The sequence below is a fragment of the Solanum dulcamara genome, chromosome 1 (assembly GCF_947179165.1).
Source record: "Solanum dulcamara chromosome 1, daSolDulc1.2, whole genome shotgun sequence".
NCBI lineage: Eukaryota > Viridiplantae > Streptophyta > Magnoliopsida > Solanales > Solanaceae > Solanum > Solanum dulcamara.
In genome coordinates, this window is record NC_077237.1 from 6,011,222 (window position 1) to 6,038,755 (window position 27,534).

A 27,534-nucleotide genomic window follows, 5' to 3' on the forward strand; every position below is an offset into this window, starting at 1 on the left:
TTGATGAAATTTATTTATTTTATTACAAAATATAATTTTTTAGGCATCCCCACCCCTCCCACCTTTCCTTATCTTCTTCCTCTTCACACTCCCACCCATTTTGGCTAACAACAAATTGTCTTATCCTTTCCCTTTTTCTTCTCCATCTTCACATTCCACATTTTTTCCTAAATCGCTATTTTAAAATTTATCATACATAAGATATATTATTTTTTCAAAAGTTATTTCCTTCGTTGAAAAATACACTTTACTATTTCAAACACGATGGTAATGGAAGAATATTGGTGATGTCGAGTAAATTTGATGATGATGGTGGCGACTTTGGTGGTGATTGATAAAATTGATGATCGTAAATTTTAGTGATGATGTTGCTATGGTAGTAATGAAAAATTGGTGTTGGGTATTGGAAGCTTGGTGGTGAGTATGGAAGAAAATAAAAAGAAAAAAAGTAGTGAAAAATAATAAAATAATTATATTTCTGACATGACGTTGATGTGGTGCGGCGGGTTAATTAAAGTTTCATACACATTTTGTTGTTGTAACCAGGAGCGGCTGTAGAGGCAAGTAAAAAAGGCAATTGCCTTGGGCTTCAATTTTAGAAAAATAGGATTATAAGCATCTTTTAAAAAAGAGATAATAGTAAAACAAATACATCTAAATAATTAAATTTTTGTGAGTTTCATATTCTAATTATTATTTATTTCTGTTTAATAAAGTATTTTTATCTTAAAAAGATAAGATAAACTCCGATTTTAGGTCATCGGTAGTATTGATTTGCCCCTAATGGGAACACATGTAAATACTATTTATATACATAGTACGTATCATTATCAGTCAATTAATTCATATTGAAATTTGTAAAGAAAATTATCAAAAAAGTTTGACAGACATTGACTCATTGAAAATATTTTAAAACTTTAAATTTAGTAAATAGTTTATTTTACAACAACATTCAAGATAATGTATAATAAACACATGGCTAATATCTAGTTAATTTGAAACACATGGCTACCTAATATAAAGGATTTTACTACGTGAAATTAAATGCTACATTCTTCTATAAAAAAGTTTACACTAAACAATACTCCTTCCGTCCAATAATACTTGTTCATTATTGATTTTACACAATTTTTAAGAAACTATAAATAGAAAAGTAATTTTACCATATCACCCTTTGAATATAATAAATACAAAATCTTGAAAAATGTAATAGGGAAATGATAAGGATAAATTAGAAACTAAGTTAAAATTATATCTTGATCTCATAAATTGGACAAGTATTGTTGAACATCTATTGTTAGTATAGTAGACAAGTAAAAATGGACATAGGAACTAACTTTTTATTAAAATTTGACATGATACATAACTGTCTAAAGATAAATATGAGCCTAAAGTTAGATAACAAAGATAAATATATCAAAAAATATACTATAAGAGATAAATATAATATTTTTCTAATAGTACAAAAATAAATATAACTCTTTTTCGTATCTCTTATGCACGCTTTCTTCTTTGTCACATGGGAAAATTCCTTTAATGTATTTATTGTTGAAAAGTATGTAGTAATATGTATGAGGAATAGAATATATATATTTATTAAAAAGATATTTTTATTACATAATAATAAAATATTTTTGAATCTAACTATTAATAGAATTTTTTTTTTAGTATCCTTGTTCTGCAATGATATTCTCTATTTTTTCTTTACTTTTGCACAAATAGATCATTTTTACATGCTGATGATTGATGATATTTTTTTTTTTATGATTGATGGGATCATTAGGTATAGTAACTTTTTTATTTAATAAAATATCACTTGAGAAAACTTATCATGAGAGCAATGTCAATAGATTAAGCCTATGAGGAGAATGGGATCTCCCAAGATATGACCCAAAAGTTTTTATAACTAATATAGGTCTAGTTCTTTACAGATTTTAAGGGTGTGTTCGTTACGGAGAAAAATATTTTTTAATTTTTAATTTTTTAATAATTTAAAATTTTAAAAAAATTTATTTTAAAAAATTTATTTTTCTCTAATCTAAAGAATATGACTTTTCTACTAAAAGTAGTGTAAACATTTTTATAATTTTTCTTTCAATCTTATCACCCTCCACTACATAATCCACCCTAACAGCCTCTACCCCTAACCCCTCAACCAACCACCTAGTAAAGCGGGCCATCCCGCCCCTGACCAACTCAGGACTGGACGAGGGATCACCTGATTCGAGATCCGTCCCAACCTGGAACCCTCCTCGAGATTCGATTCAAACTTGGTCCTAATTAGAGATCAGATGTTTGACTCGAGACTCGACCCATCTTGACCCTAATTCGGGATCTGAAGTTCGATCGGAGACTCTTTTCTCTATGGGATCCGATCCTGAACAGTGACCCTAACCTTGACCCCAAATCAAAACAGAAACAAATTTAAAAAAATTTTGACCCCATCCTGAGACTTGACCAAGTTATGGGTTGGTTTCGGGGTTGGGTCTCGAGTCTGCGTTGGATCTCAAGGTTGGGATCGAGACTCTGGGTCGGGTCTCAATGTTGAAATCTTAGGCTAGTTCGATCTCAGTCTTGGATTTGTGTCTCAAGGTTTGAGTCAACATTAATTAGTGTTGAGCCATGAGATTTGACAATCTTATGAAATTGATCGGAATAATGACGTAGAACATAGATCCGTGTCACCAAAAATAAAAATGTATATCACTTGTACTCCTAATAAGATTTGAACGATACCTAGTTTTCAACAATCATTTTAATTAACATATCTTCTACTAAATAGTTATTGTTAAACATTGTATTAAGTAACAAAATATTAAAGAATTATTAGTAACGCTAGAAGAGAGATTTAATTAGTTTTTTCGTTTGCATAGTCTTAGTTTTGTTACTACTTCCATGCAATATATCAATTAAGTATTATTAATTATTAATTACTACTGTTATATTCATTCATCATATTTTAGGCATCATTTACAAAACTTATTATAGTAAAAAAAAAAGTAGGGGATGTATATGTATATAGTATGAATTAATAAATGTTCTAAATTGATCAATTCATGTACATACACATGGGACAATTCTTTGATACACAAGATAATTATACCTCAATTAAAATATGATTATTACCAATAAATAGAGTGTTAAAAGGAAACAAGTAAAATCAATATTCTTACCTTAATATAGAGATTTTCTATGATTACTATCCAAGTTAGGTAAAAGTTATGTTTTGTCATTCTAATTTTATCGAACGTTTTTCCTGGAATTACTTTTTCCATATCAAATTATCCGTTGTATTTATCTTTTATATGTTCTTTAAAAAGCATTAATTAAGAGGAGTTTTTGATTATCTTGTCCTCATTTATGTCTTAAGATATAAGCTGTCTTCATTAATATTTACTCTATTGAAGTGTTTGTTGTCTTCAAAAACAATTACTACTAAGGTTAAAATAGAAAAAGACAATTAATTCTTTTGAGCTTCAAAAATGATAAATAATTTAAGACAACTATTTTTTAAAAATACGACAGATAATTTGAAATGGATAGAGTATAAAATTTACCCCCTTTGTGCATTTTTACTTGTCCACTATACTGAAAATAGATGTCTACTTTTATTTGCTTAGTTTAAAAAATCAAGACATAATTATCATTTAGTTTCAAATTTACCCTTATTATTAACTATAGCCATTTTTCAAAATATTGAATTTTTTATATTCAAATTGTGAGATGGTAAAATTGTCGTTCTATATTTTACTCATTAAAAATATGTTAAGTTAATATTGAACAAATAAAAATGGACAGAGAGAATACTATTTATGGAATTCAAATATGATTTATATTAAGTCACAAATGGGATTATAATGTGAGAAAAAATTATATGTTCAAGTGTGACGCAATTTTATTTCTTTTATGTTTCTAATTAATGAAGTATTAATTACATGAGAGATTTAAGGAAACACAAAAGATTAAAATAGAAAATATTCTTATGATTAGTGCTGTTAAATATTCCTGCTAAGTTCATTTTGTTGTCATGATTACTAAAAAAAAATAGTTGATCCAAAATAATCCTACAAGTTTATTTTGTTATCATGATTTCTAAAATTAAAAATAGTTAAATCAATATATTTGTCATATTATAAAATTTAGATAGAATTAATTATTTATTTTATCTTAACTTTATGCTAATAAAAATATTCTCTTGAAATACTACCCATGTTCAAAATGTCACGATCCTGATCCGCCGTGATTGACACCCACACTAACTAACCCTCCGTTGGGAGAATCGATACTACACCCAAAACTTAACAAATTTAACGAAAGTAGGTTTAAATAAAAAATAAAGTGCTGAGTTCCCATAAACTCACACAATGAAACAAAAATATGTGGAAAATACCCCTAGAACTTGAAAGTTATTGTATCAAAACTTCTAACTAATAAGTTTAAGATAAGGAGATGCAACCTTGAAACCATAAACGTAAACAAGAGTCTAAGTTTGAGTCCAAAAGGGTGGACTAAGAAGTAGTATGGATCCACGACAGCCTGAAAGAATTGGGTCACTCTTGCGACGATCAGGGATCTCCTATCTGAGGTCTCTCAATAGCCTCCTGAAAATGCCTGTACTCAATAAAAAATGAGCAAGTGCAGTATCAATATACAAAATAATGGTGTACTGGTAGGATCACGCGGCTATTTCAGTAAGTGAAATATAAACAAGTAACCACAACACAATGAGCATACATATACAAAATACTTTACCACTTATCATCTCATAAACAGTACATATACATATAACATGTTAACAGTTTCAATTTCAATACCACAGTGAAAGAATTCTCTCATGGAACCCACACTCAAATTATTGGTGTGTCGAAACGTAACACCCGATCTAATAATGTGTCGGAACTTGACACCCGATCCAATATTGTGTCGGAACGTGACACCCAATTCAATTATAAGTCGGAACGTGACATCCGATCCAATAATGTATTGGAACGTGACACCCAATCCAATCAACCACAAACACAATTACAATCACAATGAATAGTCTCACACAGTTACAACCATCAAGTAACAGGTTTATTGCATGCAATTGATCATAAGCAACTATTTCATTTGGTTCATTTCATCTTTCCCTATTCACAACATACATGCATACAATGGAGTAGTTAACAGGCATCACATACCTCAAAACAAAGCCTTGAAAACTCTAAACAACTGGAGTTTTTCCTTTCCGAAGTCTTTCAGCGTGTTCTTGGTCTAAAAATAATTACACATATGCAAAGGATCAATAAAATGGCCTAATTTACCCGAATTATATCATAATACTAATCCTTAGCCAAGTTTATGATCCTAACACCCAGGTAGGGCTATTTCCACCATTAATTTCAAGCAAAAACCTCTCTTAAGGATAATTAACCATGACTCAAGGTTCTAAGAATCAAAATAAGAATTATGGAAGTAATTAACTTACCTTTGGCACGAGAATTCATGGAAAAATTACAAGAAACAACCTAAGTCGCCCCTTAGCTTTCAAAAATGAAGTTTCAGCAGAAAATAACGTTTTTGGGGCTTTTTTAAATTTTAATCGCGACTGGCCTGCCACAGCGGCCCCGCCCTGGCAGGTTGCACAGAGACAGAAAGTCAGGATTTGAGTCTCAAGCTCCCATTTTGCAACACACCTTCAATCCATGACGTTCTAAATTCAACCTTTCACGCCAAGATCAATTACGGGAGTTCTACTCGCCCGAATCTGATTCCGTAAAATCGTGCATGCTCTTTATCGTCTTGGCTATCAAATCAAATGATCAAACTCAAAATCAACTCCTCCATCCATTACCAGATTACTCTAGACCTCACCTGACTCAAAATTTCCAAGTCACTACTCAGAAATTTTCTGACCTAAATTTCTCTCATATTGGTTTATCCATTACGACGGAAACAAATTGTTCCACAAAAGTTTGATATCTTCACTAAAAGGCTCTTACAAACTTAATTGATTACTATCTTAATTTTTCTGATCTTCACTAAATAAGAGCATCTCCGTTAGGCTTGCTTCGTCATTAATTAATGATCTTAATTTTTGTGTTGGTTTAATGTTAAGTCTATTTTAGAGACTAAGATATCATCACTCCCTTAGTCCCATATCTTTTTTTAATGTTTAATTAATCAATTAATAACGACTAAGGTATGCATCCGTTCCTTGTCATTTTTTAAAAATTAATTTCATGTACTTAGATTAAGTAGTTTGAAACAATGCTTTTTTTTCTTGTTAATGATATTTAGATTTTTCGGTGAAATTATACCAATAAAAAATTAATCTAATTTTTGTGAATATATAATCAAGTTTAGGATTTGAAAATAGTTGATTGACTGACAGATCACAAAATTAGAATATCTATTGGTGCAATTGTAAATAGAAAAGTAGAAATTTTACAACTTATTATATGGACATGTATTTTACTTAATTTTTGTTTTGAAGTTTTGTTATTTTGAAAATTTAAATATATTTATAAATAAGATAATTTATCAAAATTTAATTTTAAATTTTCGGCCAGTATCACATCAAATTTACCACTTTAAGGTAATTTTAACTTTTGTCAAATTTGAGAACGACTTTTAATTGACTCATAGATTGCTAATCATATAGACTCGTCCAAATTTGAATATAATATTATAAGTCACCTTCTTTTGAAAAGTGCATACGACATGTCATTCTTAACAAGAAATGTGTGTTTAAATATAAGAAAATTGATATTCAATAGACCTTTATGGGGTCCAGACTCAGAAAAAGGGCAGGAGGAAAAAAGGTCCTCATAATTAATAAATAAATATATTCAACAATAATAAAATATCTAATGAAATATATTAACTCACTTATAATAGAAACACTACAAACAAATAAATTGTTGTACATACTCACATTTGATTAATGATCGCAGGTTTCAACTTAATTTTACACCATGAGTAACTCTATGTAGTTGAAAATTACCATTAGTTTAATTAGATTGTATTCCCTACAAATACATTAGTTAGTAGAATGTTGAACGACGTTGTTAGTTTCGATAGGATTAGGTTTGGTGGTAATTTGAAGTATCTATAAAAGGGCCAGCCCGGTGCAATAAAGCTCCCGCTATGCGCAGGGTCCGGGGAAGGGCCCGACCACAAGGGTCTATTGTACGCAGCCTTATCTTGCATTTCTGCCATAGGCTGTTTCCAGTCTTATCTATATGTTGTAGTATTCAATCTTTATGATATATTTTAGGGTCAGAAGATTGCTAAATTTATACCAAAATAAATATTATGTTCATTCTGAAGTTAGAGATGTATTTAACTCCTCCTCTTCTTCTTCTTCTTTTTAACTTTAATGATTTATTATATCATATGTTAAAAATATGATAAAATTATTTATATTTTTATTGGAAAAAATAACAATCATATTATATTTGTAAGTTTTAATTTTCGTTTATATACATGACTTTAGTTTGTCTACAAATTTAGGAGGATGCAAAGAATTGTAAGAAGAAATTTATACATTAGGTCATTACAAATTTGTCACAAAATTTGTTAGAATACTTTGTTTGGTGCTCAAAATATTAACGATTTATATTTCATTTTTTATCTTTAATTTTAACGATTTATTATAGCATACGATTATTTATATATTTATCGAAGAAAATAACAAATCAAACCTTACTTATAAGTTTTGGTGTTCATTTGTATGATTCTAGTCCTCCTGCAAATTTACGAGGAAGGAAAAAATTGCGAGAAAATAATTATACATGAAGCTATATGAAATTTGTCATGAAATTAAAAAAATCATTAGGGATGTGCTTGGCTGCGCTAGAATTTGATTTGATGCTTAAAGTAGTAATGTCTATAAAAATATAACTAAAGTAAAGATAGAAATATAAAGAAATAAATACATCTATCAACTAAATCAAACGAAAAAGTACTATACAAATTTTTTAAATATATCTCTAATGTATTCATTCATCTCTAACGAAATAATAATGACTTCCTTGAAACTAGTAATATGTATTATATCATAAGAATAATGCAGTGTATTTGCTCATAAAGTAATGTTTTCTATATTGTCCTCGTTGATTCATATATACATCTTTTTTGCATGCGAATAACTAATAGTAATAATATGACTTACCATTTAAAAGTATATCATTTTGTAAACTCAATCATAAAAGATCAAAAATATTAAGCTTAAATTGATTTGTGGAGCTTAATTCTTATTTACATAAAAGAATTGGGAAAATTTTATATATGACATACTTTTTAAGCATAATAACTTCATATGAGTATAGTTTTCCTAATTATTTATAATGACAAATTTATATTTGTCATTATGCAAACGTTGTACACGAATTGTATAACAAAATATATAAACATTGCGAATTATATAACGAATTATACAAACGTTGTACACAAATTATATAGCGAAATATACAAACGCTATACAAAAATTGTGAATTGCATAGCAAATTATACAAACGCTATATCCACAAATTATTTGTATATCAAAATATACAAAGACTGCGAATTGTAAAAATGTGGTACACGAATTATATATCAAAATATACAAATGCTATACAAAAACTGTAAATTGTATAGCAAATTATATAAACGCACGAATTATTTGTATATCAAAATATACAAACACTATAAATTGTATTGCGAATTATACAAATGATGTACACAAATTATATATTAAAATATACAAACAAATTCTAATAAACTCAATAAAATATACCCACAAATAATATTAAAATAAAACTATACTCATGCAATAATAAACTGATAATGTTTGCTATCTCGTATAATTTTTTCCAAAGAATGACTAACATGTAGTAATATAAAATTGACTAGAGCGGCGCATAGTAACATGTAAGACAATTGGAGTATTGTATACTGACTATGAATGACGATGAAAGATGTTGAACCAAAAATATTTTCATAATATGATTATCAGTAGAATATTAAATTACTAATCTTTGGATTAAATTTTGCCAAACTTGATTATTAAAGCGTGAATATCCTTTTTAATTTGAATAACAATGCTATCAATGTCTCTCTACCAATGGTTAAAACAATTCATTACAAAACAAAAATGTAGAACCAAAAACATTGTCATAATATCATTACAAGTAAAATATAAAAAATACTAATTTTTGAATCAAACTTCGTCAAACTTAGATTATTAAAGCGTGAATATCTTCTTTTTAATTTGAGTAACGACACTATCAATGGTCAAAATAATTCATTACAAATCAAAGAAGCAGAATTGAAAATATAGATAGAATATCTGATTTACATACAGGATTTGCTTTCAATTAGCTTTCGTCAAACTTGATCATTAAATCATGAATATCTTTCCTTTTCTTTTCTTTTTTTAAAATTTGACTAATGACACTATCATCATCTCTCTAACAACAATCAAAATAAATAAATAATCAAAAAAATAAAATAAAAAATTTAGACATAATATCTAATTTACATATAGGCTCAACATCCCTCTTCCAATGATCAAAATAAATACACTACAAATCAAAAAAGCAAAATAAAAAATATAAATATAATCTCTAATTTACATATAGGATAAACGTCTTTCAATCAACAGTCAAAACAAATAAATTACAAATTAAAGATCAAAATAAAAAATATAGACATAATATCTAATTTACATTAATATCTCTCTATCAACGATCAAAACAAATACAATACGGCAATTTCATATAACGCTCCTTACATAGAAATCATGACCAAATTCATCTACCAACAGTCGAAACAAATACATTATGATAATTTCACGTAATACTCCGTATATAGAAATCATCATCAAAATTAATAAAAACAAAATATTATTAATTAAATTCATAAATATAGTATTATTTAAATCATTAATAAAAACCAATAAATAATTCTTTCCAATAAAAAAAATTGTCATCTTAAACATATATATACACACTTTTAATAGGTGGTTATTAATTTTGGTAACAAATGAAAGATTTTATGCTTTGAATGTAGTCTTTAGCCAAATATTTATTCACCCTCAACCCCAACCCAATTTTTTTTTCTTAATTTTAGTATATAAACGGTACAACCATAAACATTACAAAATTTTTCTTAACGTATACAAAGGTGTACTATTTCTTGATATTATTTTTTCCAATTCATCTATTCTCTCTCTCTCTCTCTACTTGTCCTTCATTTTCTCTTGTTTCTCTCTCCTCATTTTTTTTTAACAGAAGACTGAATTTGGCTCTCCGGCATTGACTGGTTCTCAAACAAATTCACTCCGGTAACTGGACTTAGCTAAAGATCGGTAAGTTTAGTTTATATATATAATAATTTTGTTCCAAAATTTATTTTATTTTTTACTTTTTTTTGTAATTGTTTTTTTTTATGTAACAACAATCCATAAAAGTAGGTGTGATCATTTTTCAACTCAGAACCGTTTTTGTAGATTTTGGGTGAAGATTTTGGGGAATTGAATTCCCTCAAATTCAGTGTGGTTTCTAAATTTGTTGTTATTCCAATTCACTTGTTTTTTTCCTCTATCATTCTGCAGAATGTTGAATTTTTAGCAGTCATTTCAATCTTTTTCTTCCAATTCTAAGGAAGGAAAATCCGTTAATAAATGATGAACTCCATTATATAGATGATAGGACAGGGCTAAGGCAGTAATCTCAACGGAAATTAGGATGAGCTTTGAAGAATTGTTAGAAATTCTGTTTTTTTTTGTGAGATTTTGCTAATTGGTAAACAACATTTCTGTGTTTTTTTTTTGTTTATGAATTTGGTATGCGGATATGATGATAAGTAGTACAGAGTAAAAAGTTAGAAATGGGAAAGAAACTGAAAACTGAATTAATCTTTCCTTTTTGAGATTGAGTTTCTATAATGAGCAACATTTTCGATTTTCTGTTATCTGATTGATGATTCATTTGGGTTTATCATAAAATATCAATGAACTGGAAATAGTAATCGTTGATTTGATCATTGGTTTATGTATAGGTAGAAAAGCTATTCTTTTAGGCTGCAGAAAACAAAATTCAGACTTGAATTAGTAAAGTGCATAGAACTCACCGCCATGGGATGTGGGGCAGCAGATGGGGCTGCTCTTTCCTTAACTAGAGCTCTTTGTTTCAGACTCTCCTAAATGGGCTTAGATAGTGTGAATCCGAATTAATCAGGCTCTAATATAAGTACCAAACAATGAAAAGTGCATAAATCTCAAGTACTAAGAAATTGTATGTTTAAATTCACTAATGATCATAAGTTCATGTTCATATAATGATTTGTTTCAACAATTTTTTTTATAAAACAATATATACTATTGGGAATTTGATAATACTAGTTACTAGTTTCAGTTATTGTGGCATGTTGACTGAGGTTAGATTTTGGATCTGCCTCTTTATGTTTCTGATAGTTCCTGTTATTTAATGCATGATGGAATTTCTTATGCTTTCATATCAAAGAACTGTTATTTTTCATGTGTTTAAACCTTCTACCTAGGAGCAGTTATGGATTGAATTTTTTCATTTGTGTGTTTTACAGTGAAGTCCTATCTGGGAGTTGAAACATAGTCAGTGTTGAACAGTTAAAAGCAAAGACCTGAGGGATGAATTAGACCGCGGAGAAGAATAGACTTAAGTTTTAAGGATGAATCCGGGGAGAATATTTTCAATTCCACAAGAGAATGGAGTTGTCCAAAATGGGGATCCTCGGATTCCTTTTAGTCCGCAAAAGCCTGTTTTGCGAAGACCACCAGATCTTGTTCCAGCTGAAATGCAAGGGAATCAGATGGAAAGGACAGATTGGCAAGACCTGCTCGGGATGTATGGTGACTTTTTACAAATGCCAGCTTCTGATACTGGAGCAGCTCAAAATCCCGTCACATCTGTGAATTTGAATAAAGGGTATACTGGTGACTGGACTGATATAGCAGTCAGTCACAAACGCTCTCATATAGATATCAACAGCTGTGAAAATGTACCAGATCACAGTAAACCTGCTTGCACAAGAGTTAATTCGTTAGAAGAACTGATTGGGATGAAGAACCAGTCAAATATGCTCTCCACCAGTGGAAGATCAAGCAACAGCATCCATCTTGGCAGTATACCGATCCTTCAGAACTCATATGCTCAAGTTGACAACAGATATGAGCAGCCGCAACTCAAGTCAGCAGGTCAAAGCAATAACATCCATCTCGGTGATATACCAAGCTTTCAGAATTCATTTTCTCGATATGAGCAGCAACAACTCAAGTCTGCAGGTCAAACATTGCTCAATGAGAGTCGAGTGTTTATAAGTCCAAAACAGACATTTGATTGTTACAACAACAGGCTTCTACCACTTGGTGAGTTTACTCTTATGTTACTATTGCAAGAACATAACCATTTATGAGGTCTTTCAAATTTGTGTTTGCAGAAAAAGAAAATACATGAAAGGCAGGAACAGTTTCAGATATTACATTGTAATGCCTATGTTATGTGTTTCACTAACAAGATTGATGCATGTCAATTTACCGACCCTAATTTACAATCTCTGTTTGAACAACCGAGATTGTGCTAGGAAGTCCACACCACTACCGGGTACAATACATTAGCATAACATTTTATTGTATTTTGATAGATACAATATATTAGCATAACTTCCTTTTTCAGCGAATTGCATAACAAAGTTGTTAGTACCTGTATCAATTCCATATACTACAGATTCAAACTGTAGTATCAGAAAAGTTGCTCCTAATATTAAAAGCTAGTTAGATATGCATGTTGATCACAAGTTAGTGATGTAAAAGCTTAGAAAATATCCCATTTGACAGATATATATCATGATATTTTAATCTGAATCACTAGTTTATGTCTAATTAATTTTCCTTACAGATGGTATGCGAAGTCCTTATCAGGTCAATAGATCCTTGATTTCACCCTTGGCACCAGATGCTGGTACAAGTCCAAGCACAAATAGTTTCTTCACATTTGCACCAGTAACACCAGAACATAACCACTTCAACGACAACCAGCCTTTTGAGAGACAAAATTTCCCGATACAAGAAAGATCTAGTCCTGAGAAAGTTAAGCAGGAGAATGCTCTCGGGTCTATGAAATCCAAAGATGACCACTCTGATAAACTGTTAGAGAGAGTCACAGATTCATTGGTTGTCACATCATCATTGAGTGAAAAGGTTGATAATGGCAATGTAGGTAATGTGGACATTGACCTAAACAAGACACCAGCATCGAAAACTCCCAAAAGGCGAAAACTCCGGCCGAAGGTAGTAATAGAAGGGGAAACCAAAAGAACCCCAAAGCGTGCTGCCCCGGGAGATGGTACTCCAAATGAGAACCCATCAAGAAAAAGGAAGTATGTCCGCAAAGACGGTCCCAAAGCTTCAACAACTGAACAAGCCGAAGCTAATGAGTCAGCTGCCCCAAGAAATAGCACTCCGAATGAGAACCCATCAGGAAAAAGGAAGTATGTCCGCAGAAAGGGCCCCAATGCTTCAGCAACTCAACAAACCAAAGTTGTTGACAAGGACAAAGTTCCTGAGACTGGAGAGACAGAAAAAACATGTCGGAAAATGCTAAATTTTGACTTGGAAGACATTACAAAAGATGAAAGCCTGCCAAGTACCAATATCCACCATGCAGAAAAACATCAACAAAGAAAAACAACTTTCGATTTGAACTTGGATTCTCAAGGCATGGAGTCATCTTTGGCTATCTTGGAGGCTTCAGCAATATCAGCTGGGCAGAATCAGAGGAAAGGAGAAATTGCAGAGAAACTGCTAATGGAAAAGCCAAAAGATTTGCCATTGCCACTTCCTTCAGCAAATCAAGTTACAAGAAATAACCAGGCATTGAATGCTCTTGCAAGAAGTCTGAGTATGCGAACTGTCAGTCAGTATCAAAACAGGATTCAGCTGTATGAACCAAGACAGCTGGCACTGGGAAGGATGCCTCTACTTCTGAGAGACACGGCTTGCACACATGACAACAGAATAGGATCCAAGAGAGATCAGTGCCCCAGTTCCCCATTTCAACCAAGAACTTTTATCCAGATGGGATCTGTGTGCCCAGAAGTGTTGGGGAATGACAACAGCAGAAGAAATTGCAGCACTTCATCTGGTATTCCTTCCTCTACTGCAGCTGCAATACATGACTCAACAAAGTTCCTGTCAAATAGCTTGAGCATAAACAGATATAACGGAGCCACTGAGGAGACTAGTAGGCATTGTGCTAGTCCCATGGTTGTTAAACATAATTTGCAAAAGCAACCTAACCCATCTCAAATCTATTCTTATACACAGCCAATACCACAGAACATATCCCAACAGACGGCTGGAATCCATGGATCCCAAGTACAGGCCACAAGCAGTAATTTGAATCATCAGTATCAACTCCAAAGTCTTGCTATGGTGGTACAAAAGATTGAAAGAAGAAATTCTCATAATAAGATGCCAGCACAGATGCAGAACATGGGGAAGACATCACCCAATGAGCTACTCAATAATGGGGAGCTGTTTACAACAGTGAACAAGAATTCACGAGCTGGCCAACATCACCTGACAAAAGCTACAGGTATCCTTTTGCAACAATGACAGCACTCTTGTTTTTATTGTTTTCTTCTTCTTTTTTTTCCAGCAATGTAGCGTCAGTCTAAGACTTCGTATAAAGAATCATGATTGGGTGGTTTGTTCATGACATAATTTTTCCTTTTTAAAAAAAAAACAAAATTAGAACATAGATTAGTAATGCATTGGGATGATTTTTCAAAAAAAAGTCTGAAGATGAATTTTCCTTTTTTGTTCAAAATTTGAAATAATGTTGAAGAAAAATCTTTTTTACTCAAAATATTTCATCTTGTTTTCAAGTTAAATGCATGACCAAACACAACTTCAATTTCCAAATACAATTTTCAACTTAATTTCAAATACTACTTTCTTCCAAATATCACATCTTTCTTATGTCCAAATGCCTACTTAGATTCCAATCACTACAAACTTTCTGTCACACAGGCTTACAAGGAACACACAGGCATGCAGTGTCAATCGACACAGGCTTAAAAGGAACTCAGAGACATGCAGTGTCAGTCGACACAAGCTTACAAGGAACTCAGAGACATGCAGTGTCAGTCGATATAATCACACAGCTACTGGAACGCCTTGTTATCAGTGATAGCAAGAAAAATGCAGCTCGAGTGGAGCAAAAGGCCCTTGTTCCATACAAGGGCAGTGGCACAATTATCCCATATGAGGGATTTGATCTTATCAAAAGACGTAAACCACGGCCCAGAGTGGACCTTGACCCAGAGACAAACAGACTATGGAACGTCTTAATGGGGAAGGAAGGAAGTGCAGAGACAATGGACAAGGACAACGAAAAATGGTGGGAAGATGAAAGGAAAGTTGTCCGTGGACGGGTAGACTCTTTTGTCGCACGAATGCGCCTTGTTCAAGGTAACAAAGAATCTCATAAACCATTCATTTCCACTACCACACATCTGTCTGCTATTATTATAATTGATGTTATCAACTCCTACTAGACAAGTAATTTGAAAAGTTTTGCAGGCGATAGGAGGTTCTCGGCTTGGAAGGGATCTGTAGTCGACTCAGTAATAGGAGTATTCCTCACACAGAATGTTTCAGATCATCTCTCAAGGTAAATGATGGTCAGATACCATCAGAAGAACATAGTCAATCTAATTAAAAATAGAAGTTGATAATTCAATAACATACCCTTTCTTGCAGCTCTGCTTTCATGTGCCTTGCAGCCAAGTTCCCCTTGCCAACAAGCACCAAGAATACCCTCTCCCAAGATGGGTATAACATAGTAGTGGAGGAACCAGAAGTCGAAATAATAGATCCAGATGGGACTACCATATATCATAAAGCTAGACTACAGCACAGAATGGAAAACCACACTCATACATCTAGAGCTTATTTAGTAAGTGAGCATGATAAGAGAGCAGACGAGGAAGTCATTTCATTACAAAATTCTCCTGACTCTCTCATTCTTCAAGCCAATGAAGAACTCAGGTCAAGCTCCGGATCCGACTCAGAATGTGAAGACCAACAAAGTTCGCCCAACTTGAACAAAGACAGTACTCAAGCAAACCATTCTCCATCGACAAAGTGGACTGCTGCATTCCAGGAATATCAGAGTCACTTTATGAGGAATAGGCTTTCAGAAAGGCTGCCCGTCTCTGGGAATCAGAAGACAGAAACTGTAGCGGATATCAGGCATAATGAAAATCTTGATGCAGAGACATATTTACATGGCTATCCAATCAATCCGCATGTTCAGGTCCAACAGATATCAGTAAGAACTGCCAGTAATTCCTGGTTGAACATGACACCAGAATTTGGAAAACATGAAACAGCATGCCATGAGAAAGAAATCGACATGAGCAAAAGCATGAAACACATAGCAGGAAGTTCGAGTACTTTAATAGCTCAGAGAACCGCACTTCCCGCTATTCATGCACCAAGGATGGGAGAGATAGGAAATGTGAAAATGCAACCTCACAGGGGAAATAATCAACATTCTGTAAGTTCCCATCAAAAGGAAACGGCAATGGCCTCACAATTAGAAAGCATCCGACAGACACTAAACCATTCAGAAGCCGTTGCTAAAGGACAAGAAGGTAATCCTGATATCCCAAAATCTTGTAGTTCTTACCTCGTAGTACATACAAGAAACTCTTGCAATATAACCATATTGCATGCAGAAGGTCAAGCTTATCCTTCAAGCAAGCAACCCAATGTAACAGGCACCAGCATCTCAAAGCCAAGAAAAGGTAGAGTTGAGGAAGGAGATAAGAAAGCTTTTGATTGGGATAGCTTGAGAAAGGAAGTCCAATCAAAGAGTGGGAAAAAAGAAAGAAGCAAGGATGCGATGGACTCATTGAACTACGAAGCAGTCAGAAATGCAGCAGTTAAAGAAATTTCGGATGCTATTAAGGAACGAGGGATGAACAACATGCTGGCAGAACGAATTAAGGTACCAGCACTAAACATGTATTCATTAGTCACAAGGAGAAGGAGAGACCTCGCAAGTAAATTTTCATAGAAAACATAATTGCTCATTGTGCAGGACTTCCTCGATAGATTGGTAAGGGATCATGGAAGTATTGACCTAGAATGGTTGAGAGATGTGGCCCCAGACAAAGTGAAGTAAGTTGCTTGCAATAATACACTAAAGTTTTCTACCTTCATGAGTTTATCTGCCACTAAAAAAATTCCTTATTGCAGAGAGTATCTATTGAGTATTCGTGGACTGGGTCTGAAAAGTGTAGAATGCGTGCGGCTATTAACACTTCATAACCTTGCTTTTCCAGTAAGTTCCACTTGCCAATGTGTAATGATCTACTCACTTGATCTAGAACTCAAGTTGAATTTGTCAGGTTGACACAAATGTTGGACGAATCGCTGTGCGATTAGGATGGGTTCCTCTCCAACCTCTTCCTGAGTCGCTGCAGTTGCATCTTCTTGAACTGTAAGTTATTAAAGCAAAACCTCAAAACTGTACTTTGTGTACTATATGGGTTATCATTCATGCTTCAATACAGGTATCCAATTCTGGAGTCAATTCAGAAGTATCTCTGGCCACGACTCTGCAAGCTCGACCAGAGAACACTGTACTTTCTCAAGACCTCATAATAATTTTCATTGGTTTCACATGCAATTAATAAGCTAAAAAACGATCTAACATACCCATGGATGTATCACTAATAGGGTGATGTTTGTTGGCAGGTATGAGTTGCACTACCACATGATTACCTTTGGAAAGGTAAGTTTAATTGTGCTTTTCAAGTTGAATGTGCCCTCATATGACAATTTTTGTGGAGGTTGTTCTCCCTCATCAGAAAGAATTACAATTATGGATGACTTCCAATATTGACACAGGTTTTCTGCACCAAAAGTAAACCTAACTGTAATGCATGCCCACTGCGAGCTGAGTGTAGACACTTTGCTAGTGCTTACGCAAGGTTAGTAATCCATATCTCCGATCTTCAACTGCTAGTAAAGCTCAGAACATAAGGTTACCTTGAGATTTACTTCATTCCACTTTTTAGCAACTTCAAACTAAAAGAGTTAGTGTCACCTACAAAATTGGGGACAAGAGAACATGGTTTGAAGTTTAAAAATGCAACTCTAAGAACAGAAACCATACTTTTCTAATTCAAATTATAATAATGATGATACCGATGATTAATAACATGAGCCAACAACTCAAGCACTCCTTATTATCAAGTTCAAATCACAAAATAATTTTAAAAATTGGCAAGTAGAGCTCGAAAACTGTTCCTCAGATGATCGCTTGCATTAGAGATGCAAAATCCAGCAATGTTTTACTTCTTTTATTACTTAGTTAATTTCGAGGAAAATTGACAAACGTTATACCTGCAGTGCAAGACTTGCCCTTCCTGGCCCAGAAGAGAAGAGTATAGTGAGTTCAGCAGTTCCGATCCCTGGTGAGGGAAATGCAGATGCTGCATTCAAGCCCATGCTATTACCCCCAGCAGCTGAAGTAAGAATGGTGTACCCATATTCTCCAGTTGAAGATGGTAACATACCTTCTTTCCTGAAAAGGCCAATGCCAATACCTCAAGAGATGACCAACTTATTAAATAGAGAAGCAACACTCGTTACCAGCAACTGTGAACCTATTATTGAGGAACCAAAAACACCAGAACCATTGCCAGAACTATTAGAAAGTGACATTGAGGATGGATTTTTTGAAGATCCTGATGAAATTCCATTGATCGAACTCAACATGAAAGAGTTCACGACCAATTTGGAGACTATTTTACAAGAGCATAATAAAGAAGGCGATGTATCCAAAGCTCTGGTGGCCTTGAATCCAGATGCGGCTTCAATTCCTACTCCCAAGCTGAAAAATGTCGGCCGCCTACGGACAGAACACCAAGTGTAAGTTCCTGAGCTCTTGTTTGATGTTTACCTGTGTAAAGATGTGAACAAGATAAGTAAACTTTTAAGTATGCAATAAAAGGGACTTGGAAGAATATAACATTGTTGTAGTAGGACTTGATGTGAATATGAAATTGTACGGAATTAAGAAGACAAACAGAAAAGAATGTGCAATGCAGATATCTACACAAATTTGCACGTCCACAACACCTCTCAACACCATCAATTATGAGACACAAAAGGCCTTCTATTAAACACCTAACGAAGTATTGAGTCGTCTCATTTTTTCCTCAAAACTAATGGTCAATACTCTAATATTGCAGCTATGAACTCCCAGATTCCCATGAATTGTTGGAAAAGGTCAGTTGTCTATCTTCTGTTGCTCAATTAAATTTGGCTAGAACTAAGCTTTATTATGACCCAAGTATCTTCAAATACAGCTGGATAGAAGAGAACCCGATGATCCAAGTCCGTACCTTCTGGCAATATGGACACCAGGTATGCAACTGAAGTTTCTTTGAACAGTACCATCTTCTCCGGGATATCAACTAATGCACACATAGCACAGTTAGAGAATGGAGAAAAGTTGTGTCCCTGATTCTCACCATAGTGCTAATCTGAAGCCAAACCATGCATTAGCAACATTTAGCTTTTGAAACCAAAATTTGCCCCCAAATAGTACAGGAGGACACACTGACCAGTTTTTTCTCTTTTTCCTCCATTTTCGTCACTGACTACATATAACAATAGAATGGTTAATTAGAACTCTAATCCGCAGTAGATTATTTTGTTTCAACTCCTGTGCCTAATGTGCCACCAGGTGAGACTGTAAATTCAATTCAACCTCCTGAAACAAAGTGTGATCATAGTGGATCGGGGAGCCTGTGCAATGAGACGACATGCTATTCGTGCAATGGCATAAGAGAAGCAAACTCACAAACCGTAAGAGGCACACTACTGGTGAGTGGTCCAGGCATTTGTTGTGCTTTAAAGTCACTACTTGTAGAAGAACTATAAGCTAGTATTGCCTTTTTTTTTCTCTGAAACACCAGCTTATTGCAGATACCATGCCGAACAGCAATGAGAGGGAGCTTCCCACTCAACGGCACATACTTCCAGGTTAATGAGGTAAATTCCAAAACTTGTCATCTGATCACAAATTTCAAGAGTACATTTTGGACAATGATGCTTCAAAACTTACAAGCGCACCTGTGCGTAATGAAACTTGGAAATGGATGTTATTGATTGCAATCTTTCTGATCGTTGAATAAGATGTGATCTTAAAACTGTGCAGGTATTTGCGGATCATAAATCCAGTCTTAATCCAATTAATGTTCCCAGAAAATTGCTATGGTCCCTGTCAAGAAGGACCGTGTACTTTGGGACCTCTGTCTCAACAATTTTTAAAGGTACAGACAAATGCTCGGGAAAAACATTGTGGTTCAATCTATGACTTAAGAATTGGGTCTAAGTTACTGACTACATAAAACATTGATATTTATCAGGCTTGTCAACAGAACAAATTCAGTACTGCTTCTGGAGAGGTAAGTCCAACTTTTCTTTCTTTTCATGTTTAAAAAAGATACAGAAAAAGGATGAGTTATAATATGTACCACTACTAAACTGTTCAAGAAATTATTGAAATACCAGTACCTTTTCTGCTCTCACATTGGGAAAACATGTATATACATATTCAACTTTATGTTTAACCAAGTAAAAGATGGGATTGAGTTACCTAACTAATAGAGTCAGATTATGTAAAACTTTCCTTGAAAATGTCATTTTGCAGGATTTGTCTGCGTAAGGGGATTTGATCGAGAAATGAGAGCCCCACGACCTCTCATTGCTAGACTGCACTTCCCCGCAAGTAAGATGGTCAAAAATAGAAGTGATGACAAAACAAAGGAGGGAGCAGCTGCAGAGAAGGTTGCTGGTTACAACTCACCAAAATCTGTCCATACAAAGTAGGGAAACACAAGGAGGAGTAGGATAAGAATTTGATGACTAACATAGTGATGACATTCAATAACCTCACCGGAGATACAAATTTACAGCAACAGAATATTTGAAGTCACCCCTTGTCGAAAAAGGTTGTAGTGTACAATAAGCATCTCCTATTCTTTGATTTATGCTCACAAACTGAGCCATCATTATTCAAGATTTACCAAATAGAAAACAGGGATAGATGTAGGAAAATTGAGATGTAACATTCATAGTTTGGATGTGCAAACAGGTGATGCCATTGTAGTGGAAAATCCTTATTTATTCATGCCCTGAAATGAATATTGCTTTGATTTTTTTTTTCTTTTTCTTTTTTTTTTTGAAACTTTGATTTACATGTTGACAGACTCATTTTTATGTGGAAAAAGTGGTTAACTGAAGATGCATACTATTGAAGCTTCACCTAATAACTTAATATAGATGTCCTGCAGTCTAAGCAAAGGATACAAAACTAAAAAAATTGAGATAGGAAAAAGAATCACCTATCAGGAATAGGCTCCTCAAATTATTGCCAACCTTTCTCAAACTTCAGATAGCCACTTGAAGACCCAAAAACATCTCATGTTTCCAAGAAACTAAAAGAAAGGGCGAAATGCAAAATGATAGTGGATTAGCAAAGTTTATGCAAGGTAGTGAACATTACAACAACAACAAAATCCAGTGTAATTCCACAAGTACGGGTAGCGTGTATGCAAATCTTACCCTACCTTGAGAAGATAAAGAAGTTGTTTTCAATAGACTCTCGGGCAAACGAAGAATGAAAAAGAGACAGCAGTAACAAGCAAAAACAACAGCAACAAAATAAGATAACGAGGATAAATAATAACAGGTAATAATAGCAATCTAAGGATAAGGAAAAAACAAGAAGAAAATACTACTCTCTAAGAATGGAAAAGAAACACATCCATCTTCCTACTAAGCTTCCACCCTAATCTTCGACCTCCACACCCGTCATGTCAGGACATGAACATTGGCAATTCAAAATAAAAGAGAAGTTAAATTGACTAATGAGGACATACTTCTCTCTCTTCCTCCAAGAAAAACAACACAGCAATAAATCATCCACACAAATTATACGAAATGCAATCAAACATCATCTAGAAATTTTTTCCCCTTTGAAGTTTACATAGAACTCGAAAAATTAAATCGGATCATCTATAGAACCTTTAGAGTTTTTCACACAAGTTCCTTATTTAAGTTAACAACAATGCAAATGTTCAAATTAAAATTAAAACCAAAGCAATAATCATATCGTCAATCATAGATCTAATTTGAATGTACGCTTCTATTGCTAAATATAATCAGTTATAAAGTGATTCAATGATCACAAAAACTACATGAATTGTTCTGATCGGAAAATGTGGCGCCTCCGATTTGTAAGTTCAGATGCTCGTCGGAAAATGTGGCGCCTCCGATTGGTAAGTTCAGAAAGCTCGCCGAAAAACTGAAGGTGAAGCGATACTCGTGTGTGAAGAGTTTTTTTCTTTTTTTGACACTTTAGGTTTGAAAAGTTTATTGTTTAGCCGCCTTTTTATTTGATTACGTTCCCGCCTCTTTTTTTTTTACTCCGAAATTCTTTTTTTTACTTTTTTCTCTTTTTAATTCACTGGATCGAAAAATGCGTTTGGCTAATTCTCTATTAAATCAAATAAAAACAAATAATATTTTATGGTATGGTCGCAAAGTTTCTTAAAAATAGTAATTATTCATATATTTTTTCTCGGAAATTCGTTTTGGCAGTAAATAATAATAGTAGCAATTTTGATTAGTTATAGATATATATTTTAGTTCTTGTGATATTTATCAAACATATTTAATCTTTAAAAAAAAATGGGGATAGGGGAAGAGGAAATGGGGAGGAAGGATTACAATGTGGGGAATCAAACTCTCACCAATAAGGTGGAGTTCAGGTAGCCAACCAACTGAGCTCTGTATTAAAAGTGAATTATATGTGTGTGTGTATATATATATATATATTATAAATGTATTATACTTGTTTTGGTAAAAAAATTGCACTATATATAAAAAATGAATTATGCATGTAGTATACTCTCTCTCTATCCATCTTTACTTGTCCACTATATTAAAAATAGATGTCCAACAATACTTGTCCAATTTGAAAAATCAATGAATTATTTACCCATTTATGTTCATTGTACTCTTATTATTAGATACTCTCTCTATTTCATATTGATTGAATTTGTGAGGCAATGCACACATATTAAGAAAACATTCAAGGACATAATTTGAATCATAATTTTCACTATTGCCTTTTGTGAAATCATAAATATAACTTTGTAAAGAGTATAATTTATCTCCTAAAAAATATAAAACTTCAATAAATGAAAGGGCAAATATGAAAAAAAATTCAAACATTCATCTTGAACTTTAAATAATTCAATTATTTTGAACAATAAAAAAAGATTAAAAATTCAATTAATATGGAATAGAGAGAGTACTATTCAATATCTAATACATTTCCTAAAGCATTAAATTTAATATATTCAAAGCGTAATATAGTAATACTACCCCTATTATTTATTGTTTTTGAAAGTGTGTTCCAAGTCAATAATGGACAACTATTATTGGACAGAGAGAGTAAATGTATTACACTATGTAGAAAAGTAATTTTGTATGCAATATAAAGGTCTAAAATATATTAGGCTTGTTTTGATAAAAAAATAAATCTATAGTTTGTATTAAAAGTGAATTATATCTGCAATATGAATGTATTAAAATTATATAGCTATAATTGGTAAATATTTTCTAAGATATAGAGCCCGTTTGGATTGGCTTTAAGTTGGTCAAAACCAACTTAAAGCCCCTTTTCAGCTTTTGGACGTGTTTGCCTAAGACTAACTTTAAGCCAGAAAGTCCTTAAAGTCAATCAAAAATGAAAAGTTAGGATTCCTAACTTTTTTTTTCCAAGTGCTTAAAGTCATTTTCTTTGACCATGGAAATTACTTTTATATCCCTTATATTTTAACTAAATTTCCAAACTACCCTCTTTATTCTTTTAACCCTAAAATTCACATAATTTTTCTCATTTAAGCACTTTTATCCAAACACTCAACTGCTTATTTATAAAAATAACTTTCAGCACTTTAAAGTTCTAAAAGCACTTCATACATAAAAGTTACTTTTTTTTAAGCCCATCCAAACGGGCTCATAGTATATTTAGGTAAGTTTCCCTATATAAAAATGTCAATCATAGAAAAAGATTGTCCACTTTATTAATCATCATCAGAATCCAGTTTCTGCATGAAGAAAATTCATGATAAAACTGCAGTTTTTCTTCAAACCTCATTGAAAAGCACCACTGATGAGAGGTAGTAGAAAAATAGTGATGGAATAGTCGAGGCATACACAAGTACTTAGCATGTTTCTGTATACAGTACAAACATATCATCCTTGGTCCATATGTCAACCAAAGAAAAATGTATCAAAACGCGAGGACCTCATACAATTTGAAATGCCACTACATGAGCAACGGTGGGAGGGGCAAGAGGCACTTAGGTTTCCCCGCGACTCATGTTCCAAAACTCAACTTCATACTCCAGAACGCGTATAACCATTGCCTCAGCTTTTGAGATGACATCTTCTGGTGACTTCTCAAGACGATGATTAGCTATATTTTGAAGAGTATGGCAATATTGACCAAAACCATCATTGCCCCATCTTTGACAAGTCTCTTTTAGTTCTTCTGGGGTTTTAGAGCCATCTGATAAGCAATGGGCATAACTTTCTTGATAGACAGTTTCGATTGCCCAAAAGGCTGTAACAGCAACTGTATATTCTACTTCAGGACTCATTAGGCTTTCCAAAAATCTGGTAGCAAAAGAGGCAAATTAGATTAACACTTTATCTCCACATAAGCTCCCAAATAGTATATGGTGAGGACTATAAAACAATTTCTCTATCTCCACACAGAACATATCTTTTTATTTTGGTTTTGCTGAAAGGAAAAGGCGAAGCAGAGGAGATTGTTTAGGCACAAGTAAAACAGGATCTGAGAATAAAAGGCATGATGTGTATTTCATACTGTTTCTACATTAACAGCCAAAACAACTACAAAAGCTGCGATGAACTTTAGCAGCAAGTTAGTCAACCATACAGCACGGCTAGGAGCTTGAATACAAGTTCGGTGGATTCTAAAGAAATGCCTATCAAATCATAATTGTTAAGCAATGCCTGCCTTGTTAAAATAAAAAGGTGGAACAGTAGAATAAAAACTAAGCAAGGCCGGAGTGCATCTTGTGAAAACTATCAAATCATAATTGTTAAATTCTCAACAGCTTTGTAAGAAAAAGGATGAACATAATAGATGAGACATAAGACAACCTATATCATGTTGAACGGAAGTCATTCATGATAAAAACATAGAAATTATAGTAGCGGGGCAAGAACCACTAAAACAAGACTCTGCAGATTACGAAAATGTGTATGATCTTGTAAGTATATAGTGCATTTTATACCTGCAATATTCCAGGTTAGCCTTTTGAGGAACAATACTGGACAATGAAACACTCCACTTAGATGCTTCTCTCTTGAACCATGATATCTCGTCGTTCAGCGCAGCAATACCACCTAAAATGACCTCTATGTCCGAATCGTCATCAGACTCCTTCCAAGCTTTCAACAGTAAACTTGCTACGAAAGGAACAAAGGCTCTAACAAATATATAATCTTGTCCCTGCATTCAACTTCTAATCTTTAACTGCTAGAAAACTGCATGAACTTGCAAGAAAAAAACTGAACAGAACATGGGACATATTTCAGTTGCAGAAACAAAAAAGAGAAGATAAGTGTTACACTCAGAGAATATGGTTACAGACATAAATCAAAATCATCAAGGTCCGATCAGTTTGCTGAATATGTTGCTGCAGTATCAAAGACTAGGAATGTATGTGATTGGGAGTTGCGAGGAGATATGCTGTGAAAAGTCGATTATCTTGTCCAAACTAATACAATACTAAAGGGTCATCAAGCTCCGATCAGATCTCCAATTTTTTCAGGCCGCAAACAATAATATATTGAAGCTAGCTGTTACATTCTATTGAGCTGAACAGAATTCACATAAATAATCAAATAAAGATACTTAGAACATCTCTAAGATGGTCTAAATGTGAATGCTTTAGAATAGTACTCAGAGTCATTGATAGTAAGCAAAAACTTTCTCCCATTAAGGAGAATTAGATGGTCTTCCTGAACAGGCCTTTTATTGAAGCTACCGCGAAGGCTATGAACTTAGAAATGGAGAGCAATTTGAAGAAATGACCTTAAATCTTAGTGTACTAACCCCTCTCATAAAATTATTTGGAATTCAGAAGTGGAAGAAATCATTTTATCTAGTAGTGGTTAAATTGGCATATTACCAAATCACGCCATCATTACCACAGCTGCAGATATAGGTGGTTGCACAAGGGGTCAAATTTATGAATATACTCCCCATCCTTGAATGTCATACTCTGACCAAACGACAGTGAAACCCCATATAAAGAATATCCGGATCCAAACATGAGGGGGTTAGTTCAACGCGGAATTTGATAGCATAAACTTCATGTTTAGTACAATTAGCAAGTAAAAGAAGAACCTTTTTTTTAAGTCGAGAAACAGAAGAATTTGGAGAAAAATTAATTACCAGCCATCGTTTGAAGGAAGAGAAGTCAACAGAGCCATCACGAATGCTAAGAGTAAATGGGTGTCTGGTGGCCGAAGTGTAGAGTTCATTGTGTTGATTAAGCCATTTTTGGATCATCAACATTTCTTTCTTAGATTCTTCCATTTTCTTTTCAACTTCTTCTTCCTTTGCTATGGAGCGGAGACTATTTGCTTTTTCTTTGGGAAGAGTGGAGAACACGAGGCATTGTGTAGAGAAATAAATATGGGGCGGCTTCGTGCCAGGCAACACTTGCCCCGCCTTAAACTTACTTGACAGTTTGTGGGGAAAAATTCAAAACAAATTGGGAATTAATGTTTGTTCATATATTTTGACAAATATATTTTGCAAAAATTTCAAGTTTTTCAAGTTTTAAAAAAAATTAGAACTTGAGAACTTGGAAAATTTGAAAAATTTAAAAATTATCCCAAATTTTATATTTTATAAAAATACCTATTATTTTTTAATTCCAACTAATTATTTATCTACCAACTTACTCCATTAATATAGTTAACCAACACCATTAAATAAAATTTATTTATAAAAATATTTGGTGCGTGAAAAAAGTAGATTCAAAATACTACGATAAGGCATGAATAATTGTGATTTAGACATGCAGGAGAAACATATTATATAATTTTTTGTGTGAAAATCAAAGTAGTGATGGAATATTCACTGAATATGAAAGTGATGATATGATCGTTGAAGAAAATGATCAACAATCGACTTAGATTAACAATATTGCTTCGTTTTCTCGGTCACTTGATCTAGAAATGAAAGCTTGTCAGAAAGAGATTGTTCGTACAATGTGGAAAGATTTTATAAAATAATAGTTTGTTATTACCTCCTAAAAAAGAATAGTTTGAGTGACAAGATTGGGAAAAGAATAATTTATTTTTAATTCTATTAATGTATTGCTCTTGCTCAT

General features: G+C 33.2%; 2 protein-coding genes and 1 long non-coding RNA gene across 3 annotated transcripts; 1 reads left to right on the plus strand and 2 right to left on the minus strand.

The window, feature by feature from the left end:
• Window positions 1–10,176: 10,176 nt before the first annotated feature.
• On the plus strand, window positions 10,177–21,264 carry LOC129899714 (transcriptional activator DEMETER). Its single transcript, XM_055974748.1, has 21 exons — window positions 10,177–10,330; window positions 11,566–12,367; window positions 12,897–14,594; window positions 15,032–15,472; window positions 15,584–15,674; window positions 15,764–16,659; window positions 16,744–17,015; window positions 17,109–17,188; window positions 17,267–17,351; window positions 17,419–17,510; window positions 17,584–17,652; window positions 17,768–17,804; window positions 17,921–18,003; window positions 18,425–18,946; window positions 19,270–19,306; window positions 19,387–19,444; window positions 19,767–19,906; window positions 20,009–20,074; window positions 20,241–20,355; window positions 20,452–20,490; window positions 20,736–21,264. The coding sequence occupies exons 2-21, from the start codon at window positions 11,671–11,673 to the stop codon at window positions 20,912–20,914; spliced, it is 5,697 nt and encodes a 1,898-aa protein (XP_055830723.1). The 5' UTR covers window positions 10,177–10,330; window positions 11,566–11,670; the 3' UTR covers window positions 20,915–21,264.
• On the minus strand, window positions 17,814–18,489 carry LOC129899723 (uncharacterized). The gene is made up of 3 exons (XR_008769574.1): window positions 18,419–18,489; window positions 18,062–18,119; window positions 17,814–17,925 (listed from the first exon to the last, which is right to left on the minus strand). It is a non-coding gene; the product is annotated as an uncharacterized LOC129899723 (long non-coding RNA).
• A 2,894-nt stretch (window positions 21,265–24,158) lies between the features above and the next one.
• On the minus strand, window positions 24,159–26,875 carry LOC129886392 (probable bifunctional TENA-E protein). The gene is made up of 3 exons (XM_055961064.1): window positions 26,589–26,875; window positions 25,423–25,640; window positions 24,159–24,775 (listed from the first exon to the last, which is right to left on the minus strand). The coding sequence occupies exons 1-3, from the start codon at window positions 26,730–26,732 to the stop codon at window positions 24,460–24,462; spliced, it is 678 nt and encodes a 225-aa protein (XP_055817039.1). The 5' UTR covers window positions 26,733–26,875; the 3' UTR covers window positions 24,159–24,459.
• Between the last annotated feature and the right edge of the window lie 659 nt (window positions 26,876–27,534).

Excerpts from the sequence above, each read along its gene's own strand:
- LOC129886392 (XM_055961064.1), bottom strand. The coding sequence starts at position 26,732 with ATGGAAGAATCTAAGAAAGAAATGTTGATGATCCAAAAATGGCTTAAT. Across the intron at positions 25,641-26,588 it reads CTTCCTTCAAACGATGGCTG|GGACAAGATTATATATTTGT; the intron begins GTAATTAATTTT and ends AGTTGAATGCAG. Across the intron at positions 24,776-25,422 it reads GCTAACCTGGAATATTGCAG|ATTTTTGGAAAGCCTAATGA; the intron begins GTATAAAATGCA and ends TTTTGCTACCAG.
- LOC129899714 (XM_055974748.1), top strand. The coding sequence starts at position 11,671 with ATGAATCCGGGGAGAATATTTTCAATTCCACAAGAGAATGGAGTTGTC. Across the intron at positions 17,016-17,108 it reads TGCTGGCAGAACGAATTAAG|GACTTCCTCGATAGATTGGT; the intron begins GTACCAGCACTA and ends CTCATTGTGCAG. Across the intron at positions 17,511-17,583 it reads CAGTTGCATCTTCTTGAACT|GTATCCAATTCTGGAGTCAA; the intron begins GTAAGTTATTAA and ends GCTTCAATACAG.